General features: G+C 42.8%; 1 protein-coding gene across 1 annotated transcript in view; it reads left to right on the plus strand.

Moving 5' to 3' along the window:
• The first annotated feature begins 1,895 nt into the window (after positions 1-1,895).
• The window catches only part of TRIM9 (tripartite motif containing 9), a 107,923-nt gene continuing 92,861 nt past the window's right edge, over positions 1,896-16,957 (plus strand). The window contains 2 exon segments of the mRNA XM_044917943.1: positions 1,896-2,201; positions 2,203-2,718. Coding sequence (XP_044773878.1) covers positions 1,896-2,201; positions 2,203-2,718 — 822 coding nt within the window.

Consider the following 16,957-nt stretch of genomic DNA (forward strand, 5'->3'; position numbering starts at 1 on the left):
ACTTAGCTAGTTAAAAACCAGATTAAAAAGAAATCATATAGCATTTGTGGTTAGCATAACTTTAAATAACAATGAGAACCGCCCCCCCCAACAATAATCAAGTGCTGTTTTCATTGCAACTGAGGAAGGTTTTGGAAAGATAATCTAGTTTATTGGACTATTTCTCCAAGGGCAGCATTATGGGTCATTTTTTACTGGGCAATAAAATGCTTTTAAATTGTAAATGTTGCTGCATATAATCAAGTTATCTCTTTTTTGGAAGATGAAAAATGGAAGATTTCTTAGACCTTGGAAAGAGTTTTTGCCATTTATTTATGAATCACTCAGCAAAAGGCAGTCATGTACTATTTCAAATAAGCTGCTATCTCAGAATGTCACTGTCACTTGACTCAAAGATTTTTCTTTCTTTTTTGGGGGGGGCCGGGGAGGGAGTTCCTCCTCCTCCTCCATCAAGTCAACAATTCTGTGGGCAAGGGACAGGACAAGATATTTTCATCAATATTTGGAGACAGAGAAGAAGGGTGCTTAATATATGAGGACTAACACTAGATCTCGCCCCCATCCCCCTACCTGCACCCCTCCACCAGCACCATCACCCCACGCACTTCACTGGAGGAAACAGAAAAAAAAAACACCATTCTGAAGCTGTGGTAAATGCTCAGGCCACGTGACACTGAATAATGCTGTTTGGATTCAAACACTGAGACTCCGCAGTGACACAGTGATTCATCTGCACCTAGTTTACTAAACTGTGGGCACTGAGAAATAGGCAACCCGTATTGAGCCAAAGGTACTGCTGGCCTCGCGAAAGCTCAGCCAGGTGCTGAGAGTAGGGTGACAGCACAGCTTTGGGAGGAAGGGAGAGGGAAGAGGGGTGAGAGGCACGTTCACACCATAAGGTTCACACCGCACCATGAGAAAGCCTCTGGGCCGAGCCTGAATTTAAAGCGGGAAATTAAAGGGCAGAGATTTTAACTAATATACTGAACCTTTACATCGGTCACCTAGCTTCAATCTACAGCAACACTAAGAAATTGGTATTATTAATCCCCTCTTAGACCCGAGGGACTGAGGGTGAAAGAAGCAAAGAGGCTCTTCCTGGGACTTAATGCCCGGCGCGCCAGACTCCCAGGAGTGGGGAGCGCCCGGGGCGGCCTGCTCCGCTTTCCTGGAGGGGAAAGAAGCCCGGCTGCGGCACATAAACCGAGGCCTGGGTGAGGCGCCAGCCCAAGCTGCCAGCAGCGGAAGGAGAAGGGGGGTCTCGCAGGGGCGCGGCCCTCGCCCGTGGTAGGTCGGTGCGGAGACCAGAGCTGGAAGCCAAATGCAGACAGTTGGCGAGAAGCACCAGCCCCCTCCGCCGGCCTACTCGCTGCGGGGAGGGGTTTCTCACGCCCCCTGCTCCTGGGTGACTGCACCGGAGGTCGGAAGGAAGCGGGGCGAGGGATGAGTCATCCCGCCTAATTCCTCCTTCCCGGTCCCTCGCCTCCGCACGCCGGCCCCCTCCCGAGATCGAGCAGCCGGGAGCGAAGACTCGCTTATCCTCAGAGTCCGCTACCAAACCCGCTGTGGCGGGCAGAAGAGAGGAGAAGGACGGGACGTGTGGCCAATGAGAGCTTCGCCCTCTCGCCGCCGGCCAATGGGCCGCTGTTTACAGGGTAGGGCGGGACTCGAAGGGGGGCGGTCCCGGGCTGGCGCGCGGCGTCGCGGTCCCGTGGCTCACAGAGAGAGTGGTTCGGAGACAGAGCGCCTCACAGGGAGTCGGCGCCTAAGCGACGCGGGAAGGCGCCACCGCCGCCGCCGCTGGCCAAGGTGCTGGAGACGACAGGACGGTCGACCGCTTCGCCAGCTCAGGCACCCGTTGCAGCTGCCGCGGCTTCGCTCCCAGCCCGGTCCTCATGGAAGAGATGGAAGAGGAGTTAAAATGCCCTGTGTGCGGCTCCTTCTATCGGGAGCCCATCATCCTGCCCTGCTCTCACAATTTATGTCAAGCGTGCGCCCGCAACATCCTGGTACAGACCCCGGAGTCTGAATCGCCCCAGAGCCGTCGGGCTTCGGGCTCCGGGGTCTCCGACTATGACTATCTGGACCTGGACAAGATGAGCCTGTACAGCGAAGCGGACAGCGGCTATGGTTCCTACGGGGGTTTCGCCAGTGCCCCCACTACCCCGTGCCAGAAGTCCCCCAATGGCGTCCGCGTGTTCCCCCCCCGCTATGCCGCCACCGGCCACCCACCTGTCACCGGCCTTGGCCCCGGTGCCCCGCAACTCCTGTATCACCTGCCCCCAGTGCCACCGCAGCCTCATACTGGATGACCGGGGGCTCCGCGGCTTCCCCAAGAACCGCGTCCTGGAAGGGGTAATTGACCGCTACCAGCAGAGCAAAGCCGCAGCCCTCAAGTGCCAGCTCTGCGAGAAGGCGCCTAAGGAGGCCACCGTCATGTGCGAACAGTGCGATGTCTTCTACTGCGATCCGTGCCGCCTGCGCTGCCACCCGCCCCGAGGGCCCCTAGCCAAGCACCGCCTGGTACCCCCGGCCCAGGGCCGCGTGAGCCGGCGACTGAGCCCGCGCAAGGTCTCCACCTGCACAGACCACGAGCTGGAGAACCACAGCATGTATTGCGTGCAGTGCAAGATGCCTGTGTGCTACCAGTGCTTGGAGGAGGGCAAACACTCCAGCCATGAAGTCAAAGCTCTGGGGGCCATGTGGAAACTGCACAAGGTGAGTCCTAAGAAAACCCACCCCTAACTCCCCTCGCCTCCGATCCTCCGGTTTTGCAGCAGACGGTCTCCCTATTGCGCATAGTGCATCCCAGTGGGGGTGCAATGCAGGTTCTCCTGTATCTGCTTCCCCCGTCTGGTGCACTGCAGAAGCGCAGGGGGACCTTAAACCGAGGGCAGGGGAGTTGAATATCCCCAGAGAGTTGTTGCGGGGATGCCTGAGAACCGGTCTCCCCGGGAGCACTGCCTAACACGGGGCGTCCCCGCTCCGCGGCGGAGGCGCAGCCTGCGGTCGCCGCCAGGGTAGTGGAAAGCGCTGCGGAGCTGGGCAGAGGCACGCCAGCGCCTGGGGCTGCCAGGAACGCTCCAGGGCAGATCCGGCTGCGGTCCCCAGGGACGAAGTGGGGGCGGTGGGGCGGCGCGAAACGCCAAAGGCTGGAGCTGCGGCGTAGGCAGGCGCTGTGACTCGCGGCGGGGGCGGGGAGAACTCCGCGGGTGGAATACTGATGAGTCCGCCCTGGCCCAGACCCGGAATCCGCGCTGGAGCGGATGCGGGACCGGGTGCTTTGCTCCCAGGTGGCGGAGGTGGTGCAGCCGAGGAAAAAAGAATCCTGTGGTCGCCACGGCAACAAGGCTTGATGGCTGCGGGTCCTGACCACCCCCCCCACCCCGGGGCTAGGGACCTGGGGCTGAAGTAGCAGGCCAGAGGTTTCTGTGTGGTCTAGGCCTGAAAACTAGGCAGATGTGTATCCCAGGGTAACCCCATCCTCCCAACCACCACACACGAATTTGTCCAGGATTCAACCCTTTTCCTCTTTCAGTAGTTGTCTTTGAAAGCTTTGAGGCACCTGTTACCACCAGATTTACCTTTCTGGTCTCTTTTGATGGCTCCTCCACCAAAGCCAGCTTCAAGAAGAATGCCTTTAACAACGTTTAGGTAAGCCACTCCTCTGCTCAGAATCCTCCAATTGTCCCCCACATTTCTTAGACGGTCCCTAGAATGGTCCACTAGGACCTGCTTGACCTGTTCATGTTTGGCCTCATCGACCTCATTTCGTCCCACTCATTCCCTTTGCTCCAGCTGCACTGTCCCTCAACCAACATCAGACACCTTCCGGCCCCCGGGCCTTTGCATTGGATGTTCTTTACGCTTGGGACAGTCTAACCCAATAAATACCTTGTATTCGAATGGCTCACTCTCTTGCCTCCTTAGATTGTTGCTCAGATGTCACCTTTGCAGTGAGACCCTTGTGAACACAGTTGCTGCCTCTAGTCTCAGACACCCCTAAGTGGCATGCTATGTATTTTAATTATCATGTTACTTTTGTATTTATCTATTGCTCCTCTCCACACATACTAGAAAATAAACTTCATGAGGAAAAAGATCTTTATAATGTTATGCCCACCCTGCTTAGAAGGAAGGGAACCACTCTTGAGGAGATGTGTATAAATTTCACTTGTAATTTTTAAATAATTTGCTTGGTTGGGATGCAAAGGGTAAGGCAGCGATTCAGGATTATTGTGGAGATTTTCTTCACATCACTGAGTTGCAAGCCCAAGGATCAGGTAGGGCAGTAAAGATGGTGTTCAGGCCTCAGCTATGCCCCACTAAGGGTTTCCCAGCATTTCTTGGAGACTAGAAAGGCTAGTCTCTGAGAGAGACCATGGGGTTCAGGCTGGAACATTGATATTTTATTTACAGCAAGAAAAGAAATAAGATATCACCTTTTTTCAGCAATCGAAGTTTTCTCAATTCAGTCTTAATTGAATGTGACCCGTGTTTATGGTTATTTGGGTTCTCACATATAACCTATTAAATCTTATTCATACTGATGGAAATTTAAGTCAGCACAAATTTGAGCCCTACTAGGAATATGCATCTATTTTTGAAGCAATTTCAATTTAACTTTTTTTAAATGATATTTTATTTTGAAAGTTTTCAAAACTTGAGTTCATGGCCAATTTTTTCCTTCATGTTATGATTTCACTCTTAAACTGCTAACTATAGCCTATGTTAAGTTACCTTTCAAAACTATCCTTAGAACTAAGAAATTAATCACCCTGACTGAAAAAAGAACTTAAGAGTCACACATTAATTAGGATGGTCAAACCCCAGCATAATTTTCTGTGAAGAGTCTATACGTTTTCCATTAAAACCAACAGCAACCTTTTAATCTTTGTCAAGCCCTGTATAGATTTGAAATGTTAAATCGTTCATTTTATGGTTAATGGAAATTGTGAGTGGACACTGGTGTGGACTGGGTTGAAATTTGGATGTCTGTTAAAAAACCAATAATGTCAAAGCCTTGAGACATGACATAAGTAAGCTAGAAAAGGAAGGTTGGTTTGTTGGAAAAAAAAAAAACAACCATTTCTTCTCTGATCTTTCGCACACTTTTTCCAAAATAGTGAATAGGTATAATTTTTGTTCAGTCAATATCAGAATTATTAAACTGCCAAAAAAAAAAATAAGGCAGAAAGATGAGAGATTTTAACATTTGCTTACTGTCTTAGGTGAACAACAAATATTGCTCCCCCATCTTATCTTCTTAATAAAGTAGTTAATGTGTTAACGCTGGATTTTCTCATATAGTCTATTTATGTTCTGTTTCCACAACAGCTCATGGGCCAGAATTTCTATGCCCTTCAAAACATAAGAGAGCAAAGAATTACATTAAGTAGTTTCCCCAAAGTTGGGCAGTAAGTTATCAACACACATTATTACTAGACCTGAAAGTTTTCATTAATGTTCTACCATATTAATTAGTCATTTCTAGGGATAAAAAATTCTGTGAATAAGTATTTCCCTCGAGCTCTAAGTCATCATCTTACACATTTAAGACAAAATGGCTGAAATTTATTTTTAAAGAGGTTTTAAAAACAACTGGTTGAAATTCACTAGTTGTCAGTTGACCAAATTAAAATACTTCTTACACATCTATGACTTTCAAAATCCATGAAAAGTAATACTGCATCAAGTAGCCATATAAGACAAATACCTGGTAACAGTTTTCATTTAGTAGGAGCACTTGCTATATTCCTTTATCCAATTTAGTTTGGTATAAAGAATTGCTACAAAAAAAATCATTTTGTAGATACTTTCAAATAGGCAATTGGAACCATTATTACTATTCTGTAATTTTAGCAATTCACATTTCTAAATCTAACATTATCCTTAAATTCCTGGTGTGTTTTATCAATCTCTGAATCAGTACATTTGAAACCATTCTGTTGTATTTGTGCTATTGAGCAAAGATTTTCTTTTCCTTTCTGTACTAACCACTCTGAATCTTGTCTCAAATGTTATTTTTCTCTTAGAAGATTTGCAATTTAAGGAACATTTTATTTTTTAAAGATTTTATTTATTTATTTTAGAGAAAGAGCTAGGATGTGGGAGTGGGGGTGGGAAGCAGCGGGGGAGGGAGAGGGACAAGCAGACTCCCACCCTGAATGCAACACCCCTGGCAGGACCCAGTGCCACGACCCTGAGATCATGACCTGAGCCTAAACCAAGAGTCAGATGCTCAACCAACTGAGCCACCCAGGTGCCCCAGCAACATTTTAAAATAAACTTTATCAGTTATGCTTTCATTTTCAAAGTATTCTGAAAAAAATATCTGCTTTGTAATATGTTGGTATCTTATCAAATATCTGTGTAGCAAAGTGTTATTTAATGTAACCAAAATGGTATTTGGTTAACTATCAGCAGTAAACACAATATAATCTAGATATTCCTATGATAAATATAACAGGTAACAGATCTTCATGGGTTTTTTTTATATTTTTTAAATTTACATCTGGTACAGTCAGAACATTCTGTGCACGGTGGTACAAATATTAAGGAGAATGTATCAGAGGAGTCAGTTGTTCCTCTTTGTACTGAGGCATAATAGAAAGAGCTAGATGACAGGGGATCCCATTCCAGACCTGATGCTGCCACTGACTTCCATTCTTCCTACACACAAATCTATATTTGTGGAAATATTTTGAAAAAATAATTTAAATGTGTGTAACATACTCATTTCAGTTTGGCACAAGAGAAAGCTTTATATAAAACAGAAGTTGTCTCACTAGTCAACAATTATTTCATAGAACCTCTTTTATGGGATATTTTGCTTGCTCCTTTCAGAGCACAGAGTGCAGTAAAAGGCTACTCTTGAAGGTGCCCCAGAAGGGTGAGCCACAGCCTCATGAGTCCAGAGAATATTCAGTTGAAGTAAGCTCATGGAATAAAAACACTACACAAAGATTTATTTATATATTAAACAAAGGCATTTTGTTTTTCAGTAGTGATGCTAAAATGCTAGTTGATATCACTCAGTTTTTTCAGATTCTCCAGTGAAGACAGTGTTATATCCCTCTGAAGCAGCAGAAATTGTTCTTCCCGTATATACCATGAAACGGTGCTATTAATTGAAATTTCAGGTCAAGTCACAGTTTGCATAAAGAGAAAGTTATCATAGCTACCTGTTATTGAGGATAGAACCCATTACATGGTAAAAAAGTAAGAACAAGATAGTTCTAAATAATATTGTTATCAATTTTATCAGGGACTCTTGGTTATAAGGAACAGAAAACCCACTCAAGTGATCTCAGAGGATTTCGTGGGGAATGAAACAAATCAACTCTCAAGGAAAGCGGAACTGGAAAGCTAGAAACTAAGTTTATTTTCTGTTATCAGTCAGGTTGGACTAAGTTATGCTACAGTAACAATTTCCTAATCTCAGTGAATTACAACAGTAAGTAATTTCTCACTCCCCTCAATGCCCACTGAGAATCAGCTGTGGCCCTTCTCCACATCTTCCTATTCTTGAACTTCAGCTGAAAGAGCATGTTTGGAACATGCCAATCTTATGATAGAGGGAGGAGAACAAAACAGAACTACTCAATGGTACTTCAAGTTTCTATTCAGATGTGGTGTGTCATTTCTGCTTATATTGATTGGCTAGAATAAGTCATGTGGCCATGCCTCCGTGATGCAAGGAATACACTCTTCCCACAGAGAGAGGCACCAGATAAGGACCCTGTAGTGGGGGCTAGAGAATATTTTGAACAAATAATACAATGTGCCACATGTTTAACTCTCTTACCTGTGCTTCTATCTCTGCAATGGGCCTCTTTGGCCTGCACAAGACCTGACGGACTCTTCCAGCCCCAAGACAGCATGACATTTCAGTGCAAGTGTCCACTGTTATCTAACTAAAGTGTCTCCTCACATTTTCAACTTTAGAGAAAGAATCTGATTGGCTCAGCTTGCATCAGGTAGTGACTGATGACTGTCTGGGCCATGATCCCACCCCTTTGATGAGGTGGATGTAGACTAGGTTGAGACAAGTGAGGCACTCACCTCGGGCAAAACTTAACGGGGCACCAAAACTCAGTAATCAAGATAAAAAAATACTGTAATGCAGTATCTTAAAAAATAAAAATGAATGCAAGAAATCCATGATCAACAAAATGTCAACATTTTAAATAAAGGCAAGATCACTAACAGTGCCATGCTGAGCCATATTGGACCCTGAGTCAAAAGGAAAAATCAATAATATCGGTCCCATCTTTGTTTAAAATATTAACCTTTGTTCCTCGTAGAATCTTTGCATTGATTTTTGTTTTTAAAAAATACCACATTAAAATAGTATTGATGTTGATTCCTGAGGTTTTTGGCACTCCCTTATATTCCACATCTGAGGAGAGTGCCTCACTCCCCTCCCCCCAGTCCCAGTCCTGAGGGACAGAGTCACTTGGTACAACACCTGGCTCCCAGTTTACTGTTCAGCTCGAGAAAAGCTCCAGGCAGAATGCTTCAGAGAGCAGCAGGGGCAGGGAGGCACTGCCCAGCATTCTGGTACAGTCTCAGAGGAAGCCATGCTGGGTGTAGAAGAAAGCCCTTTTGCTCTACTTGGGTCTTCCGTGTTTTAGCCACAGCACTAATTTCTTGGGCTGCTTTGACAGTGAAGCAATAGAGTTGATGATGATGAAAAAAAGGACAGAAAAGTATAGAGAACACTGAGAGCTGGAGCTCAGTGCTTGCTCTCCCTAGCAATGCTCCAGCACCAAGTGGTTTGTGTTGTTATCTCTGTCGCATACTCTGGTGAACGTGGTCATGTCAGAGCAAAGCAGTCCCTCATTTTGCTTATGTTTGAGTGGAGGAAGGAGGACAGAAGGTGTCATAACATGATTTCGTATTCACTTTGGGTACGAAATCATGTGGTTGGGCTGGGAGTGGGAGAAAAATAAAACCGCATAGCTTCCCGTCAGTAATATTATCTGTTTATTAGAAGGAAAGAAGAGCGTTAGTAACCATGGAGTTCAGTGTTTTGTGTTTTTTGTCTTTTGGCTTCATACCAGCAGTGCTCTTCTTGCTCTAGTTAAATGTTTCCCTCCCCACCATATTCCTGCCTCTGCCCAGTCCCTGTGATTCTGGTGGGCTGCCAATCCAGCGCCCTGCCTTACCTGGCCAAGCGGAAGGGCATGGGACATAGGCCTGGCCAATCGTCATACCCTATCCCTCTGGCCAAAGTGATTAATTTAAAAGATTAGCACGTAACTCAAGCCAGTCCAATCCGAGTCGTTTTCTGAGGTTTATGTATACGACTCAGGGACAGAGGAGTCTTGCTTTCCTCTGGGTGTGCTGCAGTTGGAATAATAGAAGCCAGGAGCTCTCTGTGTCCATGCCGCTTCCTCCTACCACTACACCAGTAGAAGAAAATAAGGCAACCCACAGAAATACAGAGCTGAGAAATGGAGAGAGAATTCTGAGAACAGTATTTGAGCCTCTGGAACCCATCATGAGTGAGGCCAGCTACCCCCTCCTGCCTTTTGAGTTACTCGAGTCAATAAACATCCCCACCTTTTTTGCTTTAGCTAGTTTGTATTGGCTACTTTCAACTGAGAGGTCCTCACTTATAAAAGCATATGAATTAACACATGTGAACATTTGTATTTGAAGATATTCATTCTAGATATTGTCTCTAGAATACTATACTTAGAAGGCTGCATTCTGATGCCAAAAAAAAACCCCCCAAAACAAAAAACAAATGGAAAGCAGTTTCAATTCAATGAAGCAGAAATCGTATGATATTAAATCTAATGCTGTTTACCCGTTCACTAACAGTGTGTCCTGTACTAGCTTATTGAGCAATAGTCTGGACAGGGAGGTTCTGAAGTCAAACTTCTGCCAATAATCAATTTTATTTGTTTTCAAAGGCAGGAAACCTCTGAAGACATACATCTTGCTTTGACCTGTTCTCTAGGTCAGAATTTCTCAAACTGTGTTCCCACGAAGTTTCCATACTTAAATAATTTTGTAACTCTCCACTCTAAACCTGTTCCTGGTGGTTCACATTGTACATTATTATATCAATGTACTGGTCCATTCTGCAGCAAAGAAACCTGCTTGATTTAATCTAGAATTTTCTAAACTTATTTGACTTTGGAAACTATTTTTTATTTATTTATTTTCTCATTTTTCCCCAGCTTTATTGAGATATCACTGACATATAACATATGTAAGTTAAAGGTGTACAAAGTGATGATTTGATACGTGTGTATATTGTGAAATGATTGCCACAATAAGGTTTGTTAGCACCTCCATCCCCTCACATAATTACCTTTTTTGTATGTGTGTGGAGATAACTTTTAAGAATTACACTCCTAACTTTCAAGTATATAATACTGTGTTGTAAATTATAGTCACCATGTTGTATATTAGATCTCTAGAACTTATTCATCTTACAGCTGGAAATTTGTACTCTTTGACCAACATCTTCCATTTCCCCAATCCTCAGCCCCGGACAACCACCATTCTATTCTCTATTTCTTTGGGTTCAGCTTTTTTAGATTCCACATGTAAGTGAGAACATATAGTATTGGTCTTTCTCTGACTTATTTTACTTAGCATAATGCCCTCCAGGTCCATCCATGATGTTGCAAAAGGCAGAATTTAAAGGAAATTCTTTAAATTCTTTAAAATTTATGGCTGAATAATATTCCTCTGTGTGTGTGTGTGTGTACCAAATTTTCTTTATCCATTCATCTGCTGATGGACACTTAAGTTGTAGAAACTTTTTTTTTAGTGCTAAATGAGTTTGGGAAACACTATTCTAGACAATGATTAGCTAATAAGTCAGTAAGAAAGTAAGCATTCTTAATTTCTGGTGTATGGAGTAGACTACTCTAAAACTCCAGCCTGTGGATAAATGTCCCAAATAAGACTATCTTTAAATCTTATGTTAATCCTTAAAACAAGTATTAAAAGTTAAATTTATGTTATTCTTTGAATATTAAAGCCAAAAATAGAGGTAAAAGCAATTAATATAAGTTTTGTAGTGTTTATATACGTATGTTCAATATATGTTGCTTCCCATTTTATTGTAAATAACTGAAAAAAATAGTTTAGGCATCAGTAATACTAATGTAATATAATTAGAATTAACTGCTTTGATCCATTTTTGACTATTTTTAGGCATTGTGTACATGATGCCAAATGACTTATTTGATTGGGTTTGCCATTAAATTGTGGTAGATAGAAATAGATTGTTTTTAAACTACTTATTAAAACAAAAAAGATGATTTAGCTTGAAGGTTAAAACTCTACAGGTGCTCCTGTGACAGCATATCACAACAATTTATGAAAGTTAAAAGAGCAGTGCTTTGCCTGTTACATTCCAGGCTTTGCTAATATTTTCAAAATGACATCTGGAGTCAGTTTGTAACCTTGGAAGAAGAGTTAGTGATAAAATGGCCCCCAGTAGTGTACCTAGATTATTAGAGACGATCCAGGTTTTGTCAGCAGCATGTCTAATGTCCCCCAGAAGACATCTCAAAGCCAAAAACACTTCTCCGGGGTGTTCTCGCAAGCAATTTCTTCCCAACCTTAAACCGGACCCTTATCTTAAACTGAGAACTATCTCAGAGTGACATTATTCAGAAAAACCCAAGCAGAATGCCCAGAATGCACTTGACACATCATCAGGGAAATCATCACAATTACACTTCACCTTGGTTTAGCCCTGGCTTTGCCATCTTTTTAACTTGTGTGGCTTATGGTGCAGCATTTTGGCCACGGATCCAGCCATAGTTCCATCTACCTGTCTAAGTTACCTCTTCTTTCTTGACCTGCATGGCCTTCCAGGTTCCCCACGGAACCCTCTCCCTGTCTACCAGCCCTGCCCTCCAGCATTTTCTTAAACTAGACCTTCAGATCAACTGAGCCAACCTCACCAGCCTCGCAGCAGACCAGCCTGCCGTCGGAAAGCTGAGTGCTGCTCCCTGTTCCCCCATAGTCACTCCTGCACCAGCGGCACTCCACCCCCAGCTGGGTTGAATGAGAGACACATTTTTTTCTTAACTGTAGAAAGAGAGTTTTCTTCATTTTGACTCACTCATTTTATGCTGACAAATCAAGAACACTTGTCTTGAGTTTCTAGTCATGAATAAATAAGCATCACTGACTTTTCCCTCTTCCTCAACATGCCTGTCCCTAAAGACTCACCTACCCATGGTCTCAATTCCTTGCACCTGAATATCTGAAACAGATCGGGTCATTCTCAGTCCCATTCCCTTTCACAATGTGTTCCCAAACTCTCTTCTATCTTCTGTCCACCCATCTCCTTAGCTCCCACCTCTGAGTTTCAACACTGAGCGTCCCCCACTGTACTATAATTGCATATGTTAGAATCTTCCACTGGACCCTACGAACTCAAAGTCATAGATTATTTCTTATCTACCTTTGTTTCCTCCATTAATGCTCTTAGTAGATGTTTGAAAAGGTTTAATGAAGAAAAGAGTCAGTAAGAAGATTAATGATTAGCAAATAGTCCACTATTTTAAATTTCTCATATTAGCCTGATAATAATGGTTAAATTTGAAAGCCTTCAATTTTATACTTTTGTTAAAAACTTACTGAGAACTTACTACATGCCAGGAACTGTTCTAAGCTGTTTCCAGGCACTTTCTCATTTAGTCTTCAGAATTCACACATATTCCTGAGAAAACTGGGGCACAGACAGATCGTAAAGTCATACTGGTTGTAAGAGGCAGAGCCAAGGTTTGAATCCAGGCTGTCTGACTCCAGAATTCACAGATTGAACCGCTATTCTGTCCTACTGTCTGATCATCACAGGAAATGCATGACCTAGAAAGCACCGTTTTATGGTCCTATAAATTATAATGGCATAACAAGTAAACTGAGTTCCATTAGTTCTCATGCATGAAAATTACTGAAAAATTAAGTCATTTGTCCCCTAAGTTTCCTTGTGACAAAATAAATTTAAAGAGGAAAATATGGGGCAGAGGGAAGTGAAAGACAAGTAGGTTGAATATTCCATAGACCAGATCCTCGGAGGCACACTGGGTAGGGCAGATTCCCTTGGGAGGGGTCTGTCCTGCCTCCTTGTCAGAACCTGTCAAGCAGCAGATATGCAGTGCGGTTCTATCAGCTCAGCCATTGATTTATTGTCCTCTTGTAACAAAATCACCATCTTAAAATTTATAGACAGAAATGACATAAAAGTTTAGGTTGAGGGTTTTCTTTTGCATTTTCAGCATCTTTATTTCTGCAGATCTAAAACATTTATAAGTCTGTCTTGGAAAGCACAAAAATATGTTGAAACCCATAAAAAAGTATCTGTTCTGTTTACTTTCCATTTTTTTCTTGGGCCTTTTGCTGAGGTGGTTAAAAGAAAATACATACATTCCTTTTCAAGAATATATGCCTGGCCCGCCTTTTCCATAAATACAAAAAGGAATATGTGAATTGGAAAAACCTATTGTTTAAGAATGGGTTTAAGCACTGCCAAATAAAGTTTGTTTTTCATAAGCCTTGCATAGAACCAGAACTGTGTGTTTTATACTCAGAGCTCTGCTCAAAGAAGAAACTGTTCCTTAAAGAATTAGCTTTGGAAGGAGAATGCTAAACATTGTTCTTTGGTGTGGGAATAGCCACCTTCTGTCATTAGCCAGTACACATAGATGGTTAATTCTCATCTACTGCTGATTTATTCATGTGAAGCTGACTTTCCAGCCAGATAGTATCAATTCCGCTTTATTGAGATTTTTGTTCATCCTCTCTTTACTCTTACTTTGCTTGCAGCTTGCATTTTAAGAAGCAACTGTTGGATACCAAATACTTACTTCTCTCTCCCATGCTCCAGGAAAAGCCGGAGAGAGGGCCCTGTTGCTCTGACCCATGCTGTACATCAGCCTAAGACATTATTGAATCTCTGAAAAAGCAGGTTGCAGAGGGAAGTAAATGTGAATATAGGGGATCAAACATTTTCTACCTAAGTCAGCTCTTCTTCATAGGCTTTTTGATTTTGTAGGGAGCAAATGCTTGGAAGGTCAAACATATACAGACAGGCTCAACTACAATTACAACTCACCCAAAGCCAAAGGGAAATAACTCTATAATATAATCTACCATTTTTTATTGTCTGTACTGTAATTTCTTATCATCGCTACAAACAACCAACAGCTGATTTTCCTATGGATGTGTGTAGTACATTACACAGTGCTTCTGCTGATGTTTCTGCCATCACCCAGACACACCAGTTCATGATAAAATGGATAACATGATAAAATGGTGTTTTCTCTGCCGTCCCACTCCTACATATATGAAATGGGATCCCAAGAGCATCAGTCACATCAAATCAAACGTAAAATCGGACTCCCATCCAATCTAATAAATCTTACATGGTGCAGATAAATCTGTGGTGCTTTTAACAAGCAGTTGTTATTGATTTCATTGACCATCAATCATCTGGCCCAGAGTTAGCAAGGAAATATGATAAAGAGCTTTCAGCACACAATCAATACAGTGTGAGGAAGCTTGATGTTTACATTCAACTCATGTTATCCGGCTACCTTCTGCCATTGTGGAAGCAAATCTGCCATTAGTGGAGCTAAAATATTGTTCAGTATTAAATAAAATTTTCTCTACTTTCTACTTTGAGAAACAAGAGGTATGGAAATACAGAAATTTGGATAAGCACTAAATTTCCAGGCTGGCTTCAACAAGCATGATAAGCAAGGGTACTGAGTGTAACTACCATTCTGTTAGTGTTCAAAAGTAGCACCTTTACACCTAGACTTAGGACATGGATTTCTGATTGCTCTGGTCACTGCATATAAAAGTGTTGTGAAAAAATTTGACTTGATAGTGAGGTCCCGTTATGTACATATGAAACATAATAGTAAATATTGGTGTTAACTGGCAAATCAACACGTAAATATTTTGCATTAATTTTAAAAACCATCAAACCAAAGAGAAAATTCATGCTGCTGGCATTGATAACATCCTTGATTCTTGATTTCCAAAGAGGCTGCACCATCTTACATTCCTACCAGCAATAGATGAAGGTTCTAATTTCTCCATATTTTCACCAACACTTGTTATTATCTGTCTTTTTGTCTAGAGCCATCTTAATGGTTGCAAAGGGAGGGCTCATATGGTTTTGATTTGCAGTTCTCTCATGACTAGTGATATTAAACATCTTTTCATGTGCTTATTGGCTGTTTTTGTATCTTTTTTAGAGAAATGTCTATTCAAATCCTTTGCCATTTTTAGTTGGGTTATTTCTCCTTTATTGTTGAGTTGTAAGAGATCTTTTATATATTCTGGACACTTATTCACTCATTTAAAATGGAAGGGACAGAGATGTAGACCTCTCTTCTCTTGGAAACACAGAAAATAAAAAACAGACACATAGCTGAGTGTGAGGAAAAAGTTGTCAAGGCTGGCCCACCACGACCTACTGGTAATTTCTTGCCCAATAACTTCATCAGCCAGTTCTGAGGCAGAGCTCAGATAAGCTCTACTAGAAGTGATTCCTGATGAATAGGATACATGGGAAAGTCCAAAAGTTGGAGGAGGAAATAATTTGGTTATCAAGGTACCTGGATATGGTGGCTGTGCTTCCTCCTTAACTTGAGTTACCCTTCTGCCAACTTTGGTGATAGGGTTCATTTCAGTGTAAGAAAGTTCCAGTGGTGCTATGGTTTCTGTTACAGGTTACCACTGTGGTATTTAAAAAAATCACTTCCAGGTGTCAAAATGGTGGATTCTTCCCCTGTATTTGAGAGTTATAAATAGATAGAATTGAGACACTGGATATTTGAGATCACTTGCCAACCCCCTCCAAAATCAAAGGAATAAATCCCAGAATACTTTAGTAAATTACCAAAATCACCCAGCACGTATCACCAAAAAAAACACGTTGATTTCTTAGAACTTATATTAAGAATTCTGAACATCCGAGGACCCATTTTCAGTTGATTCTGTGTGTGTGTGTGTGTGTGTGTGTGTTCAGTGAAGCTCAATTAAAACACCTATTCTCTTTTGGAAGCTCTCCCATGCCCCCAGACAACCATAATCACAGTTTTTTTTTTCTATACTCCATGACCATGCTATCAAAGTTTACTTGAACCGTGTTGTTCTCTCTTTAAGGGGAAATTATATATGTCTATACTATTGAATTAATGTTCCTTCATTATATATATTATTTTTTTAACATTGGCCCTCAGTAGACAGTGCCTTTACTCAAAGGATCAATCTCATGTGGGAGTTTCAGCATAAAAGCTGGAAAGGGAAGAATTTGTAGAAAGTGGGCTTTGTTTTGTCCCTCACAAAAGGAGAACTGCTGCACTGCAGCATGGCTGTCCCCTTGGATTGATTTTCTGATTGGCTCCTGCCCTAGCGAAAAGCACAAAAGAAGTTTATAGGATGAAGCAAAAGAGAGTCTCCAGTTTCTCCTCTCCCCCTTCTGGTACAGTACTTGCCAACTCTGTTGGCACCTGACTGACCACCAGTACTCTCTCCCCTCCCCTCCCCTCCCCTCTCCTCTGAATCTTCTGGTTTCTGCCTACGTGTCTGCAAGCCCAGCTTTGGTTCTGATGTATGTGCCTTTGCTTGGTCATCTCCATGCCTTGCTTTGACCACTGTGTGTCCAGTCTGTTCATCCAGCCCCAGACCCTTGACCAGCCACTTCCAGGGAGAGTCTCTCTGTCCAGCCCATCTGGCTTGTGCACCCTCTGCCTCTAGCCTGACACTGGCTTTCCCCACGCTGGCTTCCTTCCCAGTGAAGGACCCAGTGCTGACAACTCCTCAAATCATACCTCATGGGTAGCAGCTTCAGAGCTGGCACTGATCCCAACAATAGATTATTGTAATGTACTTGGCCCATCACCTGTAATGTTAAAATAAGATTATAACATATACATCTGGGTTGTATAAAAATGCACTC

Source organism: Neomonachus schauinslandi, chromosome 9, assembly GCF_002201575.2.
Source record: "Neomonachus schauinslandi chromosome 9, ASM220157v2, whole genome shotgun sequence".
Lineage (NCBI taxonomy): Eukaryota > Metazoa > Chordata > Mammalia > Carnivora > Phocidae > Neomonachus > Neomonachus schauinslandi.